Source organism: Halictus rubicundus, unplaced genomic scaffold, assembly GCF_050948215.1.
Source record: "Halictus rubicundus isolate RS-2024b unplaced genomic scaffold, iyHalRubi1_principal scaffold0083, whole genome shotgun sequence".
Lineage (NCBI taxonomy): Eukaryota > Metazoa > Arthropoda > Insecta > Hymenoptera > Halictidae > Halictus > Halictus rubicundus.
The window spans coordinates 644566-665596 of NW_027488624.1; the positions used below are offsets into that span (position 1 = coordinate 644566).

At 39.3% G+C, this 21031-nt stretch overlaps 1 protein-coding gene across 1 annotated transcript; it reads left to right on the forward strand.

The window, feature by feature from the left end:
* The first annotated feature begins 812 nt into the window (after positions 1-812).
* LOC143363648 (uncharacterized) lies at positions 813-20743 on the forward strand. The gene is made up of 3 exons (XM_076804209.1): positions 813-834; positions 4411-4526; positions 20447-20743. The coding sequence occupies exons 2-3, from the start codon at positions 4441-4443 to the stop codon at positions 20697-20699; spliced, it is 339 nt and encodes a 112-aa protein (XP_076660324.1). The 5' UTR covers positions 813-834; positions 4411-4440; the 3' UTR covers positions 20700-20743.
* Positions 20744-21031: the final 288 nt, after the last annotated feature.

The window sequence follows — 21031 nt, forward strand, 5'->3', positions numbered from 1 at the left end:
TTCTCCCATTTTGCAATCAAATTCACAGAAGTTATTTATTCATGATCACTATAAGTTGTTTCTATATATGTATTCATTGAGTGATACATGTTATTATTTAATTTCAGTGTTTTCAAATGGGTCAGGTTTGCCAACGGATGCAATGCTGGTTCGCTCTTTACCTCACGCACTGGTTCCTCGGTCACCCCAGGGTCTCATGTTTCCTTTTCAACGGTTAAGAAGTAATTTTGCAGGTATTTCCTCATTATTTCTTTATCAATGTTTTAATTTGAATAGATCTTGTTTTCTTGAACTTGGAATTTATGGGATATGGGTCATAGGGATTGGTATTTCCTTATGACTTCTGTGAAATATATTCTTTACGTTCCTTGAGTTTTAGCGCCTTATATATATACATTAATATATGAAGCGAGGTATGAAATTATCGAGTCAGAGTGGTCAATGTTTTTTTACTTTGCAATCATATTCACAGAAGTTATTTATTCATGATCACTATAAGTTGTTTCTATATATGTATTCATTGAGTTTATAAACATTGAATGAAGTGCACAAGTGGAAGTATTTCAGGTAGAGACAATTTCTAATCGCACGGCAAACGATCCCTTCATTTATTCTCAGGTTGTCCCTATAATTTATTTTCCTTACCGCGTGTAGTAGCTTGAAAACTTTACCTTCTGCCGTTGAATACATGTTATTATTTATTTTCAGTGTTTTCAAGTGTGTGAGGCTGGCCATTGGATGCAATGTGGGTTCTCTGTTCACCTCACTGACTGGTCCCTCGGTCACCCCAGGGTCTCGCGTTTTGTTTTCAACAGTTAAGAAGAAATTTCACAGGTATTTTCTCATTATTTCTTTATTAATGTTTTAATTTGAATAGATCTTGTTACCTTGAATTTGGAATTTATAGGATATGGGTCTTAGGGATTGCTATTCCCTTATAACTTCTGCGAAATATATTCTTTACGTTCCTTGAGTTTTAGCGCTATATATACATACACTAATGAGCAAAACTGAGTCTACACTATTTGAAGCAACATAACTTTTTAAAAATCAGATCAAATGTCTTGAATTTTATTGAGAAGTTAAAAGGTTTAGTTTATTAGACGAGGTGTAAAAAATTTTTGAAAAAAGTTTGAATTGGTCGGAATCGCAAAAGAAATAGTAAAAGTTGGTTTTTCTAGCTTTTTTATCTGATTGTGAGCCTGTATTGAAAATTTAAAAAATGTGTTTGATTCGTTTGAATAAATTACATCCATGCTGAAAATTTCACCGATATTGGTTTATTCGTTTACGAGTTATAAACGCTTAAAAGTGGAAAATTGCCGTTTTTCACGATTTTCGACTTAAAATCGCACTTTTAATCGTTTATAACTCGTAAACGAATTAACCAATATCTGTGAAATTTTCAGCATGGATATAATTTATTCCAGCGAATCAAATACATTCTTTAAATTTTCAATACAGGTTCAGATAAAAAAGCTGAAAAAACCAACTTTTACTATTTCTTTTGCGATTCCGACCAATTCAAATTTAAAAAAAAATTTGTTACACTTCGTCTAATATATATATATATATATTATTGATTCCCCTCGGGTTAAAATTTTAATTACATCTCCCGCTTTCGCTCGCTCTTACCCTAATCTTAACCTTAAACTTATCCTAACTTACACTAACTTAATTAAACGTATCCTAAAAACACGCCATAGCGAGAGAGAACGATCTTACACTAATGTCCGCCGCGTTCTTATTTTTCCCTCTCCCACACACACATGCTTCTCTGCTCTCGCCCCTCCTTAAACCTCACACATCCTTCCCCCGCCTCCTGGACCTCCTCTTCCGGCTGCTCTCTCTTTCACTCCATTCCAATGCATTCTCTCCATTTACTTCATCTCCCATACCTCTTCCATTCCTGCTCTCCCTCCATTCGTCCACTTTCCTCATCCATGCCTCTCCTCCTTCATCCCCTAATACTTCCCCCACCATCCCCTGCCAACCACTCCCCTCAACCCTCCCTTACACATTTCCAACACATGCTCCCACGTTTCCTCCTTCCACCCACAGACCAGAGTTGGGCATTATTTAGATAAAAAATTATTTAAATAACGATTCGAATAATGGAAGTCGAATGACCTCATTTTCATCAGGAAAATCCCCTCCATTCGCTCGTCACAATTTTATGAGGATATATTGAACAATCTAAAAGTTTAAACTTTCATTCGTCCGCTATTCTCCATCCGTTTACATTGTATGCTGTTTGGTAGTCGCTGGGTCTTCGACGTTCGGCGCTCGTCTGTCCTCGTCGGCCGTCGTCGCCGTTTATTCGTCGAGCTGGCAAAAGTTATCCGAAGATTTATTCGAAGCCTTCGATAACGGATAAAAATATTAAATACATTCCAATTTGTACCGTGTTTAGTGTCATTTTAATCAGAAGAATGCCACGAATTACTTGCCGCAAGTCCCATAAAAAAATAATGAATAATAAAGAAGTTTTGCAATTGTATTGGTAGTTGTTTCACACCGATACCTCCCGACTCTACGAGCTCGGAACTTCAAAGACCAGCGACCGACCAACAGCCTACAATGTAAGCAGATGGGGAATCGAGAATTATTGGCAATTTATGCTTTTATGGTTTTCATCAGAACAATATTGTTAATACGAATGAGTTGTAGAGCTCATCCCGATCAAAATGAGTCCAAACACGACATCAGTTGGACTGTCTTTAATGAGACTGTAATTTTTATCGTAAAATTAGGTATCAGTGAAACTTGTTCGATTACACTCGAATTTGACCTCATTTTCATCAGGAAAATCCCCTCCATTCGCTCGTCACAATTTGATGAGGATATGTTCAAAAATCTAAAAATTTAAACTTTCATTCGTGCGCGATTCTCCATCCGCTTACATTGTATGTCGTCTGTCGTCGCTGGGTCTTTGATGCTCGGCGCTCGGCAAAAGTTATTCGAAGCCTTCGAATAAAAGATACAGATAAAAGATGAAAAAATTATTCGAAGTTCGAATAAATCCGCTTCGAATAAAAAAAATTATCTTTATTCGTCGGATAAATTCTCGTCGGATAAAAGTATTTATCCGATACTCGTCGGATAAAGATACTTTTTTTATTCGAACCTTCGAATAACGAATAAAAATATTTTTATCTTTTATTCGTTATTCGAAATTTTTATTTAGATAAATATTTTGCCCAACTCTGCCACAGACCCTACATACTTTCTTCTCCTTCTCCAACCAATCCTTTCCACCTCTCATCTCGTTTCCCAACCTGTACCTGGCCACCCTTTGCCACCTGCTCTCTGCCCACCCTTTCTTCAGATACCCTGGTATCCCCTCTCCCTTCACCCTCCAGTACTGCATGTTGTACCTTGCTCTTCCTATCTTTTCCCATCTCTCCCCCTGTTGCTTCTTCGTTTGCCTTTTCACTATCTCCTCACTCACTGCCTCTATCCTCTCCTCCATAATCTCCTCCGTCTCCACCGCTGTCCAGCCCCACTCTTCCCAAAAACGCCGTCTCTCCTTCACACCACCTACTGCCACCCCACCCCTTCTGCCCTTCCTCTTACCTGCTCCCAGCACAACCTAGCTAGCTACCCCGCTTTTCCCTCCCGCAACTTCTTCTCGTACCGCTATGCCCTCAACCCCGCCCTCCCTCTCAACAACTCCCTCTGCAGCTCTTCCCTCACCATATTCCCGGGTGTGTACCTCTCTACCCCTAGGACCCACCTCAGAAACCTCTCCTGCAACCTTTCCATCCCTTCCCATTCCTTCCTACACCTCGTCTAATAAACTAATCCTTCTAACTTCTCAATAAAATTCAAGTCATTTGATCTAATTTTTAAGAAGTTATGTTGCTTCAAATAGTGTAGACTCAGTTTTGCTCGTTAGTGTACATTAATATATACAGTAATAACCAAATTACGAGAAGTGCCCGAAAACAGGCCATTTGTCTGCACTGTGCGGCGGTCTCTTTATTTTCCGAGATATTCACAAAAAACTCTATTTTGATGAAAAATTCTGCCTATTTTGAATGATCGAATTTGTTCTTTAGGGCAGGGGAGGGTTCTTTCTTAAAATCCACAAGGGCATTTTTATTATCCACCCTATGAAATTATCGAGTCGAAGTGGTCAATGTTTTTTCACTTTGCAATCAAATTCACAGAAGTAATTTTTTCATGATCATTATAAGTTGTTTCTATATATGTAATTATTGAGTTCATAAACGTTGAATGAAGTCTTCACAAGTGGAAGTATTACAGGTGGAGACAATTTCTAATTGCACCGCAAACGTTTTCTTCATTTATTCTCAGGTTGTCTCTACAATTTATTTTCCTTACGGCGTGTAGTAGCTTGAAAACTTTACCTTCTGCTGTTGAATACATGTTATTATTTATTTTCAGTGTTTTCAAGTGGGTGAGGCTCGCCAACGTATGCAGTGCGGATTCACTCCTTATCTCGCGGACTGTTTCCGCGGTCACCATCTCGGTTTCCATCTGATGTGGAATGGATCTTCAATGTAAGTAACATTACATTTTTCCTGTTGGTTGTCAGGGTGTAAACCGATCTTCATCTGCGTGTCTTGCAAGAAGATAAGTTGGAGTCTTCTCCTTATCTGTTGATCGTTTTCCGCGCTAATTTACTGCATAGTTAAAGTCTTTAAATATATTTAACGGGTGGTCCATAGTAGTGGTTTCCGGAGTTATAACATTGTTAAAATGTATTCGAAGTCGTTAAGAAGTCATTTCGCAGGTATTTTCTCATTATTTCTTTATCAATGTTTTAATTTGAATAGATCTTGTTTTCTTGAATTTGGAATTTATAGGTTACGGGTCTTAGGGATTGCTATTTCCTTATAACTTCTGCGAAATATATTCTTTACGTTCCTTGAGTTTTAGTACCTTATATATACAGGGTGAGTCACCAAACGTTAGCACCTCAAATATCTTTGTTGTTTCTAAAGATACGTAAAATATGGTAAGGACAAAGTTGAATGGTACAATGGGGCTGACACGATGCAAAAAAAAATTTTGTTTTTATGTCATTTTTTTGGAGATATCAAGGTCACCTTGACTTTTTTAAATGGAACCACCCTTTTTTAAACACCTACAATGATAGTCTCTTTCATTAGGAATTCAGTGACCATAATTAGTCCAAGGTCATTCATGGTCAAGGACAGAAAAAACGTATAAAACTAAAATATGGAAGCAGAATACCTGTATTTTATAAATGTTCGAAATGATGGCCGTCTGCGTCGATACATTGTTGTAAACGAGCTCTGAAGGAATGTTGAACTCTGATAAGTGTATCCGAATTGAAATTCGTACATGCTGTGATGATACGCTGACGCATATCTTCAACTGTTGTTGGAGCATCCGTGTACATGGTCTCTTTTAGCAGACCCCATAAAAAGAAATCCCGTGAATTTAAATCAGGCGAACGTGCGGCCATGAAACTGTTCCGCCTCGTCCAATCCATCGGTTTGGATATCGAGAATCCAACGTTTCTCTTGCTACTCGTGCATAATGAGCAGGACAACCGTCATGTTGGTACTACATATCGTAGCGATTTTGTAAAGGGACATCTTCTAACAAAATTGGCAGATCTTCTTGCAAAAATTGAGCGTATTTCTGTCCCGTCATCATTCCGTTAACGAAATATGGTCCAATTACTTTGTCGTTCAAAATACCACACCACACGTTTACGCTCCATTGTCTTTGATGATCAAGTTCTCGCAGTCAGTGCGGATTATCCACAGACCAATAATGGGCGTTCCGTAGATTAATTGAGCCATGATTAGTAAATGTTGCTTCGTCCGTAAACAAGACATTAGAAAAAAATGAATGATTTTGAAGCAATCCCCATTGACAAAAGTTAATTCTATTTTGAAAATCATTCCCGTGCAATTCTTGATGGAGCGATATGTGGAACGGATGAAATTTATGTCGGGCCAGAATTCGTATTACGCTACTTTGACTTATGCCTGCTTCCCGGGCAATTTTTCTCGTACTCACGTAAGGATTGACAGCTATAGCTGCTAAAATATTAATTTCGTTGTCTTCATTAGTCGTGGGTTTCTTCCGTTTGTACTGTCTTGCATGTACACTTCCAGTACTTCGAAACAACCTGTACGTATTAGTGAAAGTATGTCTAGAAGGAGTGTTTCGCTCGGGGTACCTTTCTTCATAAAGTAGTCGGGCCTGCACTGCATTTTTTCTACATTCACAGTAAATCGTGATCATATCACACTTTTCAGTCATCGAATATAACATAGCGGAATCGCGTTTGGAAACATACTGATAGTAAATAAGAATGCTGAATAACATTGAAGAACCTTAGTATGTTTACTTTAACTATGACCATAGTATGTTTACTATTTCCTACAAGTCTCAACCGTGATAAACGTATTCTGCTCCCATATTTTAGTTTTATACGTTTTTTCTGTCCTTGACCATGGATGACCTTGGACTAATTATAGTCACTGAATTCCTAATGAAAGAGACTATCATTGTAGGTGTTTAAAAAAAGGGTGGTTCCATTTAAAAAAGTCAAGGTGACCTTGATATCTCCAAAAAAATGACATAAAAACAAAATTTTTTTTTGCATCGTGTCAGCCCCATTGTACCATTCAACTTTGTCCTTACCATATTTTACGTATCTTTAGAAACAACAAAGATATTTGAGGTGCTAACGTTTGGTGACTCACCCTGTATATATTAATATATACATTAATAACCAAATTACGAGAAGTGCCGGAAAACAGGCCATTTGTCCGCACTGTGCGGCGGTCTCCTTATTTTCCGTGATATTCGAAAAAACTGTCTGTTTTGATGAAAAATTCTGCCTATTTTGAATGACCGAATTTGTTCTTTAGGGAGGGGGAGGGTTGTTTCGTTAATACCTGCAAGGGCAATTTTATTATCCATCCTATGAAATTATCGAGTCGAAGGTGTCAATGTTCTTGAACTTTGCAATCAAATTCACAGAAGTAATTTATTCATGATCACTATAAGCTGTTTCTATACTATATGTATCGATTGCCAAATGATTCCTTCAAATATCTCGATGCTTTAAATTTGACTGTGAGTTCCGACCTGACATGAGTATAGAAATGCCGCGAGTGGAAATACTGGAACATTTCGGCAAGAAAAAAACGTAGATAAAATGAAAATATACGAAATAGACATAATAAACGATTTATTTTGTACATATTAAGAAGCAATATTTTATTCACTATATTGTCTTTTAATCTATTCCTTTTTTTTACTAATTATTTCGCCAGTCTTTGAGAATACTCTTTCGGAAGGAACAGATGTTGCCATAACACAAATATACTCCTTTGCAAGCTTTGATAGTGTTACGTCCCAAGTGGGATGATTACGATTTTAAGAGGATAGGACGCAGTTTCAAACCTACCTGCATACACCGGCTATGGTTCGGGAAATTGAGGATCGTTTAAATATCTTTGTACCCTTATTTTGAAAACAACAAAATTATTGATTTATTCAAAGTGTGGTTCTGAATCAGAGATTACTTTGATTTTACAAATATGGTTTATATAGCGCATATACTGGAGTGCTTACAAATAGTTTGATAATAATAATAATAATATTAATATTACCGTGATCACGGGTTCGGATTCGGTTACAATATACTCCTACTGCTGACACTGGTCTTTGAAACGGTTTGTCGCGAAACAACTGAATGAACTATTTTAACTTGGAAAGAGACCACTGGACTATTGACTATGACTGAATAACTGATTGTTCACGATTGCCTGACTGACTGACTGACTGTTTATAACTGAATTTGAGGAATTGGTCCCCCTTTTTATAATATGGACAGTCCTTTGTTTTTCAAAGATGCTGGCACAGGATTCTCTACCTTATATCTTTTTATCTTCTTGATGTCTCCTGACTAGTCAGCTGTATGCCGACAGGATCTTTTTACCATGAAGTCGGCGTCTTTTTTTATAATTTGGCATAATTAGACACCTTTCCTGTGTGTTCTCGGGGTGAGAACTGATCTTCATCTGCGTGTCTTGCTAACTTACTGCGTAGAATTTTTAACATATATCTTAATCCTATTTTTACTTCTCCTCGCGCGACATCATCGGGTTTTTCTATAATAATTAATACTAATTCTTTATCTAAGCGTTTATTCATTTACGGTCGAACCACCGGACGTGACAACGCATAAATGCACTGTCCTGAAGGAAGTTTGTTTTTGCTAACAATTACATGAGCTAAAACAACTCTAACAAGTCCTTTGCAGAAAAATATAAACGGCTGTTTCGGCCTAATTATAAACTGCTCCTTAGCCCCAGCAACAGTTGTCGAGATCATCCAATATGTATCAGTCGCTCCATAACACCTAACGCTGGGGTTATTTGCTTCTATGTCAGGATGTATCTCATACATACTAGCGCCGACAACATGGGTAGGCCACACATTCACTTCTGTACATTTCAATCCCCAGAGATTATCGGATCCCACTTTTTGGTACTTAGTACCCCATGCATCTTGATTAGGCTCAGTCTGTGTAGGTATCCGCACCAGTTTAGCGTTGTGACGGTGATCTCGCTTCGAATGTGCTTGTGACACGCACCAATCTCTGCTTGATACGCGTAGGAAAGCTTCTTGTTAAGTAACAGAATTACGATCCCGCACACAATTATCTCTTTAATTAAAGGGCCTAGCCGATTAAGATGGTCAAAACTGCCCTTAGAGGTTTTTCAATGATTAATGAACCATTCGAAAGCTGACCAAGAAAAACCCCTCTGAGCAAAATTTCAACCCCTTATCTTGCCCGTGAGGGTAGTTACAGGGTAAATTAGATTTCGCGCTTTTCCTCGCATTTCCCACACTCTGATGCTTCCTAAAATTCTGAAAAAAATGTGACATATTTTGGATCCTAAGACAGATTTTTGAGAATTTTTTCAGATTTTTTTCTTGCAAACTGTGGTCGTAAAAAATGAAAAACCTAAAAAAAATCGGAAAAATGTACATTTCTCAAAAATATGAAAACATGCTATTTTGCTGTTTAGTGCCCCGATAAAGTACCATAACAGGCAGTGTCCTCAATTTTTTTAGATTTTTTCTTGTGGGGACTTTTTGTCCAGACAAGAAAAACCGAATTTTTTCGCCGTTTCTGCTGTTAGGAGGAAAGTTACACTTGTTGGTTTTATCGCAGGTATATATTAAGTCATTTTAAACATTATTACATTGAAACAAGTAAGTGTTTGTCCTAAGAAATGTTTTAAGAGAAAAAATGGATTGTATTTTGTGCGGTATATACCAGAATGTTCGTAACGTTTACAACATCGCCGGTTGGCACAGCGGTTAGGGCGTCGGACTACGGAGCGGTTACGCGGGTGTTCGAATCCCGTCGGTGGGAAAGTTTTTTTTCCATACGTCATCTTTATTTTTTCAATTTCTTATATGGTTTATTCATGTGATTTTAACAATATTTTGTTAATGTTTTAAAAATATTGAGGTAACATTTTTAATTAACTTTTATTTATATCACTCCGATTTTACTTCGAATTTAATGATATTATTTTCTTGGATTAGGCAATTAATTAATATTTATGTTATTGTGATCGTCCACGATTTCTGCCAGATATGAAATTGCTTGTTACCTCAATATTTTTAAAACATTAAAAAAATATTGTTAAAATCACATAAATAAACCATATAAGAAATTGAAAAAATAAAGATGACGTATGGAAAAAAAACTTTCCCACCGGCGGGATTCGAACACCAGCGTATCCGCTCCGTAGCCCGACGCCCTAACCGCTGTGCCAACCGGCGATGTTGTAAACGTTCCGAACATTCTGGTATATATCGCACAAAATACAATCCATTTTTTCTCTTAAAACATTTCTTAGGTCAAACACTTACTTGTTTCAATGTAATAATGTTTAAAATGACTTATGTTCCGTATGGAGACGTGTCCCCACGTTCATTTCGATTAGAAGTTCTAATCTCTTTTCTGAGAACGAAAAGCGTCCCAACAGGCCCCTTGTCTAATGATTGTACTCCGGCTGGACGCAGCTGGCACGAAGCATGATTCAGTAACAGCACCGTACGATTTCCCAATATGGAAATCTTCAAAACATCCCCTTCTGGAATGTTTTGTCAAGATAGTCTTTGATAGGAAACATCCTGGCTAACCCTTAGTTTTACCCCTATAAACAAAAGATGCGACCGTAAAATAAAGCAGATACATTCCCCTCTCATTTTTAGGGTATATAAACCCATGCATTTTCATCCTCTTCGGTTAGTCGAGAAGCGGTTCAGTCAAGATTCAGACGCGGTTCAGTACTCGTGCAGTCACGTCGCGTCAAGTCTAGTGAGATTGGGTTAAAGTCCCTTTCGAATCAATTCGTAACCTTATAGATTCCGTTAGTTCGGTATATATTCTATTTGGCATTCAACAATCGCTATCTAACCCCGCATTGCCAGTGCGTCAACACCGTACATCATAGGTAACAATTTCTCTAATTGTACACTTATCTACATCCACTCGCGACACAAACAATTACACTTGTAACTATTCCAAATCAGAATATATTTGTCTTGTTTGTTAACTCGCGTAATCTACAACCTTTAATTATTGCCTGATATCCTAATCTAATAATTGAACGTTCCCACATGATACAATCTTACCGCTCGGATTGTATCAATTAAATTATATATAAGTTACGAGGCTTACTAATCTTAGATTCAATTCAACGAAGATTTCTCCAACCTAGTGGCTCCCCGGTTTCGCATTGGGTGCGTCCACGAAAATTATACCATCCTAGCGGAACCCTGATTTCGCATTGGGTTCTCCCGTATCCTAGCAGCTCCCTGGTCTCGCATCAGGTGCGTCCGCGTACCTAACTAACAAATGGAAACCATATTCCTGGGGTAACAACCCCTCGCCAGCCTCTCGCGTTGCTCGCAGCCCTGGCTCGTAACATATCCGACGAAAAAAGATAATTCTTTTTATTCGAAGCGGATTTATTCGAACTTCGAATAATTTTTTCATCTTTTATCTGTATCTTTTATTCGAAGGCTTCGAATAAAGCTTCGAATAACTTTTGCCGAGCGCCGAGCTTCAAAGACCCAGCGACGACAGACGACATACAATGTAAGCGGATGGAGAATCGCGCAGGAATGAAAGTTTAAACTTTTAGATTTATCCATATATCTTCATAAAATTGTGACGAGCGAAAGGAGGGGATTTTCCTGATGAAAATCAGGTCAAATTCGAGTGTAATCGAACAAGTTTCACTGATACGTAATGTTACGATAAAAATTACAATTTCATTAAAGATAGTCCAAATGATGTCGTCTTTGGACTCATTTTGATCGGGATCAAACAAACCATTCAAACCATTCATTCATTCAAACCTGTTATATCATGTTCTATAGTGAGTTCTTAGAATAATTAGTTTCACAGTGAATTTCAGAATTTTGTATTCAAAACATTACCCTCGATTCCACAATTATCTGAAATGAATAATATTTTGGATTTTTAAGGTTTGAAGTGTTTTGTTACTGTATAGGAAAAAAGTTTTTCAAAATCTTGAACCGAAAATTGATTTTTGGCCAGTAAAATCGCGTTCTCAGACCACTGTGCGCCGCTTTCGCTTTAACCAAAGCCTCCTTGGTTTCAACAACGGCCTTGGACGACGCCGCCGCCGTCGTCGCCGTCGTCGTCGCCGTCGCTGCCACCTCCGATTGGTTCATTTTTTTTAAATCTGTAAAAAAACAATACATGGTTATTAGTGAACAGAATAATTTTGCCTAATGTGATATTCTTGTAATGCATTATACTTACGTTCGCTGAGTGTTCCTCGAGGACTGTCGAGCAGCGTTGTAGGAGTCGTACTGTGGAAATCGTACCCGAATGCCGACGCTTTTATAGCAAAATGCAAAGGTAGGGGCGGGGAGGGTTCATGAACGGGCACGGGCAGGTATTGCTGGTGACCTGGTGGTGTAGAGTGTTGGACAAAATGATAGGACGTTTCATATATTTGTTCATTTCATGTAACATAATAGAATGTTGTGTATAGGAACTCTTTCACGTCGGAACGATCTTGCACGCTCCGTGGTTTCGCTTCGTAGTGGAAGAAAGAACGCTCTTGAAATTGCGTGGTGTTTATTAACTGATTAATAGCTGCGATGAAGTTATACAGAGATTTACAGAATGCTAATTCGCAATACGACAGTCTAGAAGGTTCTGGAGTAACTAACTTCGGCACGGCCCTCCCGACACCGTGACCAGGTTTTCGTTCAACTGTTTATGACGTAACGTCGATGACGCCCGGGTGTCGCGTTCTCATTTCCATTGAGCCTGTGCACAGGACTTGTGTTTCCCCGTAATCGGCCATGATTTGTCGTGGGAGGGTCCCGCGAAGCGAGGCGCCCTTCTCAGGTCGCCCGGAATCTGGTTGGTGCGTCGTGCACGTCCCTGAAAACTCGGCTGTGCTCGGCGCGCGAAATGTATTAGCTCCTCGGGGAGCGCTTCCTAACCTCACGAGCAGTCGTTTAACGCGAAATTCGGCGGTCCGGTCCCTGCGCTATCTCGTAACGGGCAGGATCAAAATTTGCAACGTCACAATAATAATATTATTGAAACAATATTCCATGTGCCCGTTGCTTTCACCCTTCCGAGTAGCGCCTGGGCACGCGAGAGGATTCGAGCAACGAACAAGGAATCTTAATATCCTGAAAATCCTAACTAAAAGAATTTGTTAGATTGTGTACGAGCTGATTTTCATGCATTTTTGCAAAAAGACTCTACTTGAAATTGAAAGTATAATCTCAATGTATGAATTAAATATTTAATTATTGAAAAACTGACTGAGACAAATTTAAATTTATTTGATTTAAGGAAACTTTAAGGAAATATTAAAAAACCCTCGGATGATCCTTTCGACAAAGCAAAGTTTCGAAAAAATGGAAACAGTACTCTACTAAGTGTAAAGTACTCGTGAAAATAATAAGGTTTAAATTTATGTGCGTATTTGCTTTGTCTCGAGGATATATCCGTCGCGAATCGTCTTTTCGTACGTAAGATGTACTGCTTCCGAGCAATTCAAACTAATATTAAAACACGTTCTTAAAAATAAATAATTATCTTGATGATAAAAATCGAAAATTGGTGATTACATTATTGAAATTATTTAATTTATAAAAAAAAAAAACAAAAAAACAACGCGACGTACAAAAAGACCCTACCTAGCTAGGAAACAAATTACTACCCGCGGAAACGCCTGGCGTTTCCTCGGTCGCTGTACTCGTCAAAATCATCTATTACTAATCAAATATTGCAATAAAAAAGACATTTGTTTGTGCACTCACTACTTGTTGGAGGGATGAGAAAGCTGCGTTAGAGTTCTGGAATCAAAAAAAGATACAAAAAGATATTTAAAAAGTGATTCGTAAAATTCCATCGGGGTATAATAAGGGTTTATTTAAATGATTTCTGGATTATAATTGAAAAGATGTCCTTTGTTACTTACATTCTTACCCCCTTGAAGTAAGCACTACACGTTGGCTCTGAATCTGAGCTATCGATGCGTAGTATTACGTTAGTTTTACTACTCTTGTTTCCAATGATTCCAAGTGTTTCCAAATGTTTCCAATCCCATAGAATCCACCCCGGATTCAAACGCGCTACAACGCCATCCACCTGCCTTTCTGAAGTTACGGATGATCTATCGGTCAATTTCGTATGACCGGTTTCCATCTGGTGCGATGGCGATGAATCGGGCTGAACGTAGTCCTGGATCATCGCGATATCGCGTGCAGGAGAAATCTCCACTATACAAACAAAATTAGCATTGATGGTGGTCATCCAACCATCAAGAGGCGTGTGCTCCACACTCAATGCGCATGGTCCAGGAGCGACTCTTGATCGCTTCCTCTTTATTCCATGGTTCTGCATTATCTGTACGATGGAAGAACCGACGTTATTGCACGTCAAGACGGCGGCATTAACATTCGCCAAGTCTTCAGTGCTCTCAGTAGGTTGTGTCACCTCCAGTTAGCCAACAAGGCCTGGTACAACCTTCTTTTTCGTCATGTCCGACGTCATCTTATATTTTTCTTCCATGTTACTCATAACATGGCTAACTCGGGTCATCCATTCCCGGGAGAATTGGAGGCGTCCCTCCAAAGTGTCGGCGGTTGCGGGCGGAAAATATACCCCCGTAAGAACATTCCTTCCTTCCGGACTAAGATCTTCAATTGGTCCGTATCCTAGGAAGTTCGATGTTGGAACCATTTCCAAGCCCATCAGGTCTTCGGGCAATGGACGCCAGTTCCTATTCCTATCAAGAATGGCTTCCACTCTTCTTCGCGTAACCATCGGGGCGACATAGCACTCATATGCATTATGGTTTTGTGCAGTCACTGGTACAAACGCGCCAGCATGGTTCCCCCTCCGCGGAATAGCAACGTCCGGAATGTTAACTCGGACGTGCTCACCAGCAATCGTGGTGACATGTGATATAAGGGAGAAGTATTCTCCAATCTGACTAGGTACCATGTAGTCAAGATATCGGTTTTCGTGTTCAAGATATTCGTTTTGGGAGACGTCAATAATAGTTGCATTAAGCAACGTGTTGCAATAATGCAAGAATGCACAAAACGGCATCTTGTGTGACAACCGTTCGTCAACGGTGAGTAAGTCTCGAAATGTCCGCTCAACAAGGAGCGGAAATGTCGAATAGTCAAGATTGTGACCCTACTGCTGGGCGATGGGCGTCAGTGGCACCATTGACCCCACGGAGTACAAGTCCTCGACTACTTCAGGCGTTTGTTTCTGTGCCCGGAACATCTTCAAGTCCACCACGGTGTCACGAGACAATTGTCGTAATCCGGGAAACGACAATGATTACTTCGCGATTTCGCGTATTAGTACTTCGAAATTACGTATTCTGAACCGTAGTACGAGATACGGAGTCGGCGGGGTAGAATAACAGTGCGTGGCGTAAGGTATTCACAACTGGACTGGTTTATTGAACTGGCGTGGGCTTTATATACAGTTTTGGGGGTCCGAAAGGACACGTTATCTTCGATGATGAGTCTTGAAATCCAAAGGGCATCTTAGTAATTGTTGTATGCATTAGGAGGAGATGACGGTGAGCCAAGGAGCAGTTTACTCTATGCGTCGGATAGGTGATAAGATTGGCTTCACAATGGACTCGGCATCTCTAGAAGAGGGTTGTTTATTTGCTGGTGTTCTATCTCCCTCCTTCCAACGGTCGGAACGAGATTTGTTATGTTGCTGGCGGCTAGGAGTTACTCTTTTGCCTGCACCGACCGCAGCCTCATAACGATCTCTTACATCGACCTCATCTGCCCAGCTAAAACCGGCAGATTAATTTTTGCGATCATTAAAGTCTCGGATACGCGCATAATCTACCATCCACCTGCCTGGGGTTCGGACACGGAAATAGCGGGGACAGCCCTCACGGCAGGGCAGGTCGCGCAGGTTGAAAGAATCGCAATACGAAATGGGCTCTAAAAGATTTATTCCCTGTCACATGTTACAAGGTACGCGGCCACGTGGCCGCACCCGCGCTCTTTGTACAAGATTGGCGAATCGATGGAGGGATCGCAGCGCGTGGGAGTCGTTCGATAAAATCTCCCACTCGCGTGCGGTAGATTGGCACGGGTTAATGTTCTCGCCGAGACGAGAACTTCGCGGCGCGCGGATGGTCGGCGCAATTACAATGCGACTGTCGTGGTGTGGTTTCGGTTCCAACGGACGGCGAAATGCTCGGCGGAAGGTACGTGTTAAGATTTTCAAAGTGCCCGCACGTAAGACACCTGAACCGCGTGCGGTATTTTTTTGTTTTGTAACGCGTTGACCGCTGCCGCCTGATCGCCGAGCTCTCTCTGCTCTCGACCGCCGAACCATGAGCACGTGCGCGACCGGCAGTCTATTCACGTACAATTTACGTACAATTACATATTTCATTACTTGCATATCTGCACGTCCTGTCATAATCATGTATTTCTAACCTTTTCGTTTCATCGTGCAACACTGACATTTGAAATTTCAAGATGGCGACGTGTAAAACAGTCACAGAGATTGTGTATAATTCATTTTATTAATTTTAAAAGTGCTAATGCATTTATATGTTTGCAAATTATTTGTTATTTTAGTAATACTATCTATCCGGATATAAATTTTTCTCATGCAAGTCAAAATACTAGTGCCAGCGCCGACGCCAAGTTCCCTAGGTTGTAAAGTTTGAATTAGGTAAGTGCAACAATCATTGGCCTCTGGGAATTGGTCCTTCCCGATATCACAGCCCTTATAGGCAAGAGGAACTTGGTCCATCCTTCATATCACAACTTTGATAGGCGAGAGGAACTTGGTCCATCCTTCATATCACTGGGGTTAGGTTTAGTTGGATAGCATTTCTCTCTATTACTTCAAACTATTTATTAAATTCTACTATTTTGAAACTTTTTTTCTTATTATTATTGCTGTGCCTTCGCCCTTCACAGTCCGTCTGTCATTTCTGATTATGTGGTAGTCCTTAAGGTAGAATGTGAGCTTTCGTTTAAGGTGAGTTTCATTTAGAAGCAGGATATCGGAATTATTATCCTCTATTAGTTTTTTTTTAGAAGTGCTACTTTTTTAAAATTGCTTATGAGCTAGTTTGTGTTTCAGGAGGTAACCATTATATTTCGTGCATATGGGTTAAGGGTCGTTTCTGAGTGCTGATATAATATGGTTCAGTTGTGCGCTAAAAAGCTCAAACTTATTTGTGAGATCAGTAATTGTGTTTTGAAGGCTCTTTGTCCGGGACTTTAAAAAGGAGATTTTCGTGTTGTCTTCGGATTGACTCGAGATTTGGGGATTTGGTGGTGTTAGGTGTGGATGTCTATCCTTTCATCGATCTGAGGGTTATAGTGGCGTACAAGATCCCTGGTTTAGTCAATGGTTGCTTGAATTGCCTGACTGGGGCAATGGAATGAATCCAAAGATGTTTGAATTGTTTAAAAGTAGGATCGTGTGTAGAGACGCAAAATGAAAGACTAGAACAATGTTTTCAGGTGACGCAATTTCTTGATCAAACACGACACGAGTATAAGTGTAATTCGCACGGTGCACAGTGCGGACAAGTCGGCACATCTCACTACATTTTTATTTGACGATGCACAAAAATTTCCTTTGGCAGAACTCCTTATTAGCAGGAAATGCATATTATTATTCATTTAAAAATCAATTAACAATTCTTTTATGCATAAAAATTGTTTTCTTTTTTTTCAACTTATTAATTTTATTGTTAAATTTAATTTTTTGTGACTAATTACCATTGCATATGCATTAGTAACTAAATTTAGATTTTTGTGAAAAAATTTGGCCATGGAGGCACTCTCTAAAGTGCCAAAAATCGAAAAATGTTATATTAACTGTAAATGAGTGTGCAATAATAATTCTGTGTAATGGAAAGTTCTTACCAAGGAATATGCATTCTTTATACATTTAATAAAGTGGATTTATTTTTTGTACAAATTTTCAACGGTGGTTTTATTTGTTAATTGCATATAAAACTTCAAATTAACATAAAACAAAAACGGCAAAGTATATCCTGACATGCATGCATATTCGGATACAATACTTATTATAGTTTAAGAATTTCATAGTTTTGTCTGCCACTTTTTGCGACTCTCAATTTTATAAACTTTTTAAGAAGTGTCCATACCTTTGCTTTAGGATCTATCGTGGAAAATTTGTTATTTTATTTTTAAATGTATTAGTTATATTGTTAAATTTCATTTTTTGTGAACAATTAACAATAAGTATACATTTGTAAACAAATTTGGATTTTTGTAAAAAATTTTGCCATTTGTTCGCCACAGTTACAGTGGGGAATTTACTGGAAAATTTCAATATTCGTGTATATCACGATATGAAATACATTTCTTTTGCAAAACATGCGTATTAGGATGGAAATTGTTAATAATAATCATATAATGACCATATTTATGCATAATACAATTTTGCAATAATTATGTATCAATCATTTTTATGCATTTTTAATTTGTTTTTAATATATGTTTTATAACTATTGAAAAAGTAATAAGAATGTAGGGATAGATCGAAATGTGCAAGATCACGAGAGTCAATGATTTTGAGTCGCAATGAAAGTACTGAGAATGACTCGGATAGCGAAGCAGCAGCAGCATGCTCTGATAGCATTTTGTTGAGTTTATTCATTTTATTCACTAGTATTATAATTTGTTTAAGTTTATTATTGTTAATTTTACATATGGTTCATTTATTAATAATTTTGTTCTAAACTTGTTAGTTTTTAAAAATAAATTTGTTAATTTTTAATAAATTTTTTTTTCTAAAAAAATTTTTTTTTGTTAAAATTATGAACTATATTGGCAAATATAATTGTCTGTAAAAAATTTCCTCTATATATGCATTAATAACCGAACTACGAGAAGTGCCGAAAACAGGCGATTTGTCCGCACTGTGTGGTGCCTCAACGTGTTAACATCATCCACGAGGACCATCGAATTTCGCGGTGATCCGATTAACGCTTGGGCAACTTTGTTATTGCGACAGACGTCGTAACTGTACTAGCTACACGGATTAGCGAATACTTTTAATATTTACCTCTTTGTGCAGGCAGAGCATCACAAGCAGGTTGAATCCATTTACGAGCAGACCCAGGAGAGCATAGCAGCAGAGGCACGTCAACGAACGAACACGGCCATCTTCGAGTCTCTTGCTAAAACACGTGATTCGTAACTTCATCTTAGTCTTAAACTTCCAACAACTTTTCCGAGTTCAGACGTATCCGGGTCATTGGTCCGAGGTTGATTCTTAGAGGTCGCGTCGTCAGGTGGTTGGGTCGTGTGTCTTCGCTTGTCAGCTCGTTGAATTAGGAGGTGCGTCAGCGAATTCCATGCGGCTCCACACAAGGTGAAACTGCACCCGTATAGCGAGTGCAGCTGATAGCCGTGTATTATTGCGTCAGCAATTGCCTTTATAAATTTGAGGATTATAAAGACTGCTAGTATTCCTACACTGAGGGATCCAAGTGCGATGAAGCCGTGCCAGAATTTTTCGGCTGCGTTTTCCGCTATCTTGTTGAGTGTTTCCTCATTCATCATGTTCATTATGGAAAGTGATCCATCTGGTATAGCTTTACCAGTTATGCCCCGAGCTACAGAGTTTAGTACGGCTGATTTTTCGGCTGGGAACATGATATGGTCTCTCAAGTTATTGAGATCACCTTGAGTATAGATTCCACTGGTAGCCAGATTCGATGGGTTAACGTAGTGCCATGCTGGTTCCTTGAGTGGTGTAGTATTCGAGGTGGCACGGCTTCTATGGGTCCTGTAAGCGTTTAATCTCATCCAGACTAGCTTTTGGAATGCTAGTTACAATAGGCATTAGATACTATGGACGTAGTGTGTGAGAAATTAATCACCTGAAGGTAAACTTCCCACAATATCTATTATAGTGGTCTCAGCGAATGACAGTGCCAGGGGGTGTTTCCCCATTTCAGGATAAATGAATGATTTATTGCCGAGAAGAGATGTTGGTGTTATCACCATTTCATCAGGCAATTCTACATCATTTATTCTTTCACCAATTCCCCCTTGATTTGTGACTAGAGGTTTAGTCCCATCCTGGTTTTGTTCATCAATTGATGACCCTGTCACCTTGAATTTTACTGTATTAATGGCATCCTCCTCAGATATGTAAGGCTGCTCAGTTAGTATCATACATGCTTCTTTCAAAATATCCCCGCCAGTCATATGTTCCCTGAACCATAGATAAGGATTGGCTTCCAGATATTGGGGATTTCCTGTAGCTAACAAACATAATTTTGCATATGTTACATGGTTTTTAAGCGATGAAAAATCCTTCCCTCTTTTTAACCATTCATTGGCCCTTTCTTGTAGTATTTGTTCAGTGGGGATATAGTCTGTGAATCCAGGAACGCTATATAATTGTATAAGAAGTTTAATGGTCTTTTCTCCAATAAAGGTTACTTGTTCGTTCTGCATTGAGGTATATACATCAAAAAATTTCTTAAATTCACCCATTATGATGATTGCCTTTTATAAGGTGGCCAGTCCTTTGTTTCCCAAAAGTGCTGGCTCAGGAGTTTGCATCTTTTAATATGCCCGATGTTTCTTGACTAGTCAGCTGTATGTCGCCAGGATTCTTTTACTTATGAAATCGACGTCTTTTCTTATAATTCGGCATAATTGGATACCCCTCCTGTTTGTTCCCAAGGTGTAAACTGATCTTCATCTGCGTATCTTGCAGGAAGATAAGTCGGTCTTTTTCCGCGCTACCTAACTGCGTAGAATTCTTAGCGTATATCCTATTTTATTTTTCTTCGCGTGACATCATCGGATTTCTATAATAATTCGTAATAATTCTTTATCTCAGGGTTTATTCATTGACGGTCGAACCACCGGACGTGACACAATCAATGGAAAGCATCCTGAGGTGTGACCAATGGAAAAGAGCGGTTGCGGCCTCAAGATTTGCTTTCTCCTTCTCGAGGCGCTCGAAGCGCCACGATGGCACGCACATCAAGGACTCTGCACATCAAGGTAGCCTTGAGGGAGCCATGAAACCTCTCCACCATTCCATTGGTCTGAGGATGGTAAGGAGTGGTATGGATTCATTCCGAGCCTAGCAGACTCTAACCAATGCAGCGAAGAGGGCTGACTTGAACTGGGTTCCCTGGTCTGTGGAGATGGTGAGCGGGGATCCAAAGGAAGCCCTGGCAACGGTTTCGGCCTGTATTACCTTGATGGTTATCGCCACTGACCAACTGGAGTACCAGCTGGAGTGCGGCCAGCAGCTTTTTGGAGGACTTAGAGGTTCCAATAAGGAGTTCATTTAGCGGTGCCTGTATACGGGCAGCATCCGCGATACAATGCCTGTAATAATTTAACATTCCCAGAAAACGCCGGAGTTGAGTGTTGGTTTCTGGTTTGGGAAAATCCTCTATGGCTTTCACTTTGG

Coding starts and splice junctions, on each gene's coding strand:
- LOC143363648 (XM_076804209.1), top strand. CDS start 4,441: ATGCAGTGCGGATTCACTCCTTATCTCGCGGACTGTTTCCGCGGTCAC. Junction 4,527..20,446: donor ATGTGGAATGGATCTTCAAT/GTAAGTAACATT, acceptor TCTTTATCTCAG/GGTTTATTCATTGACGGTCG.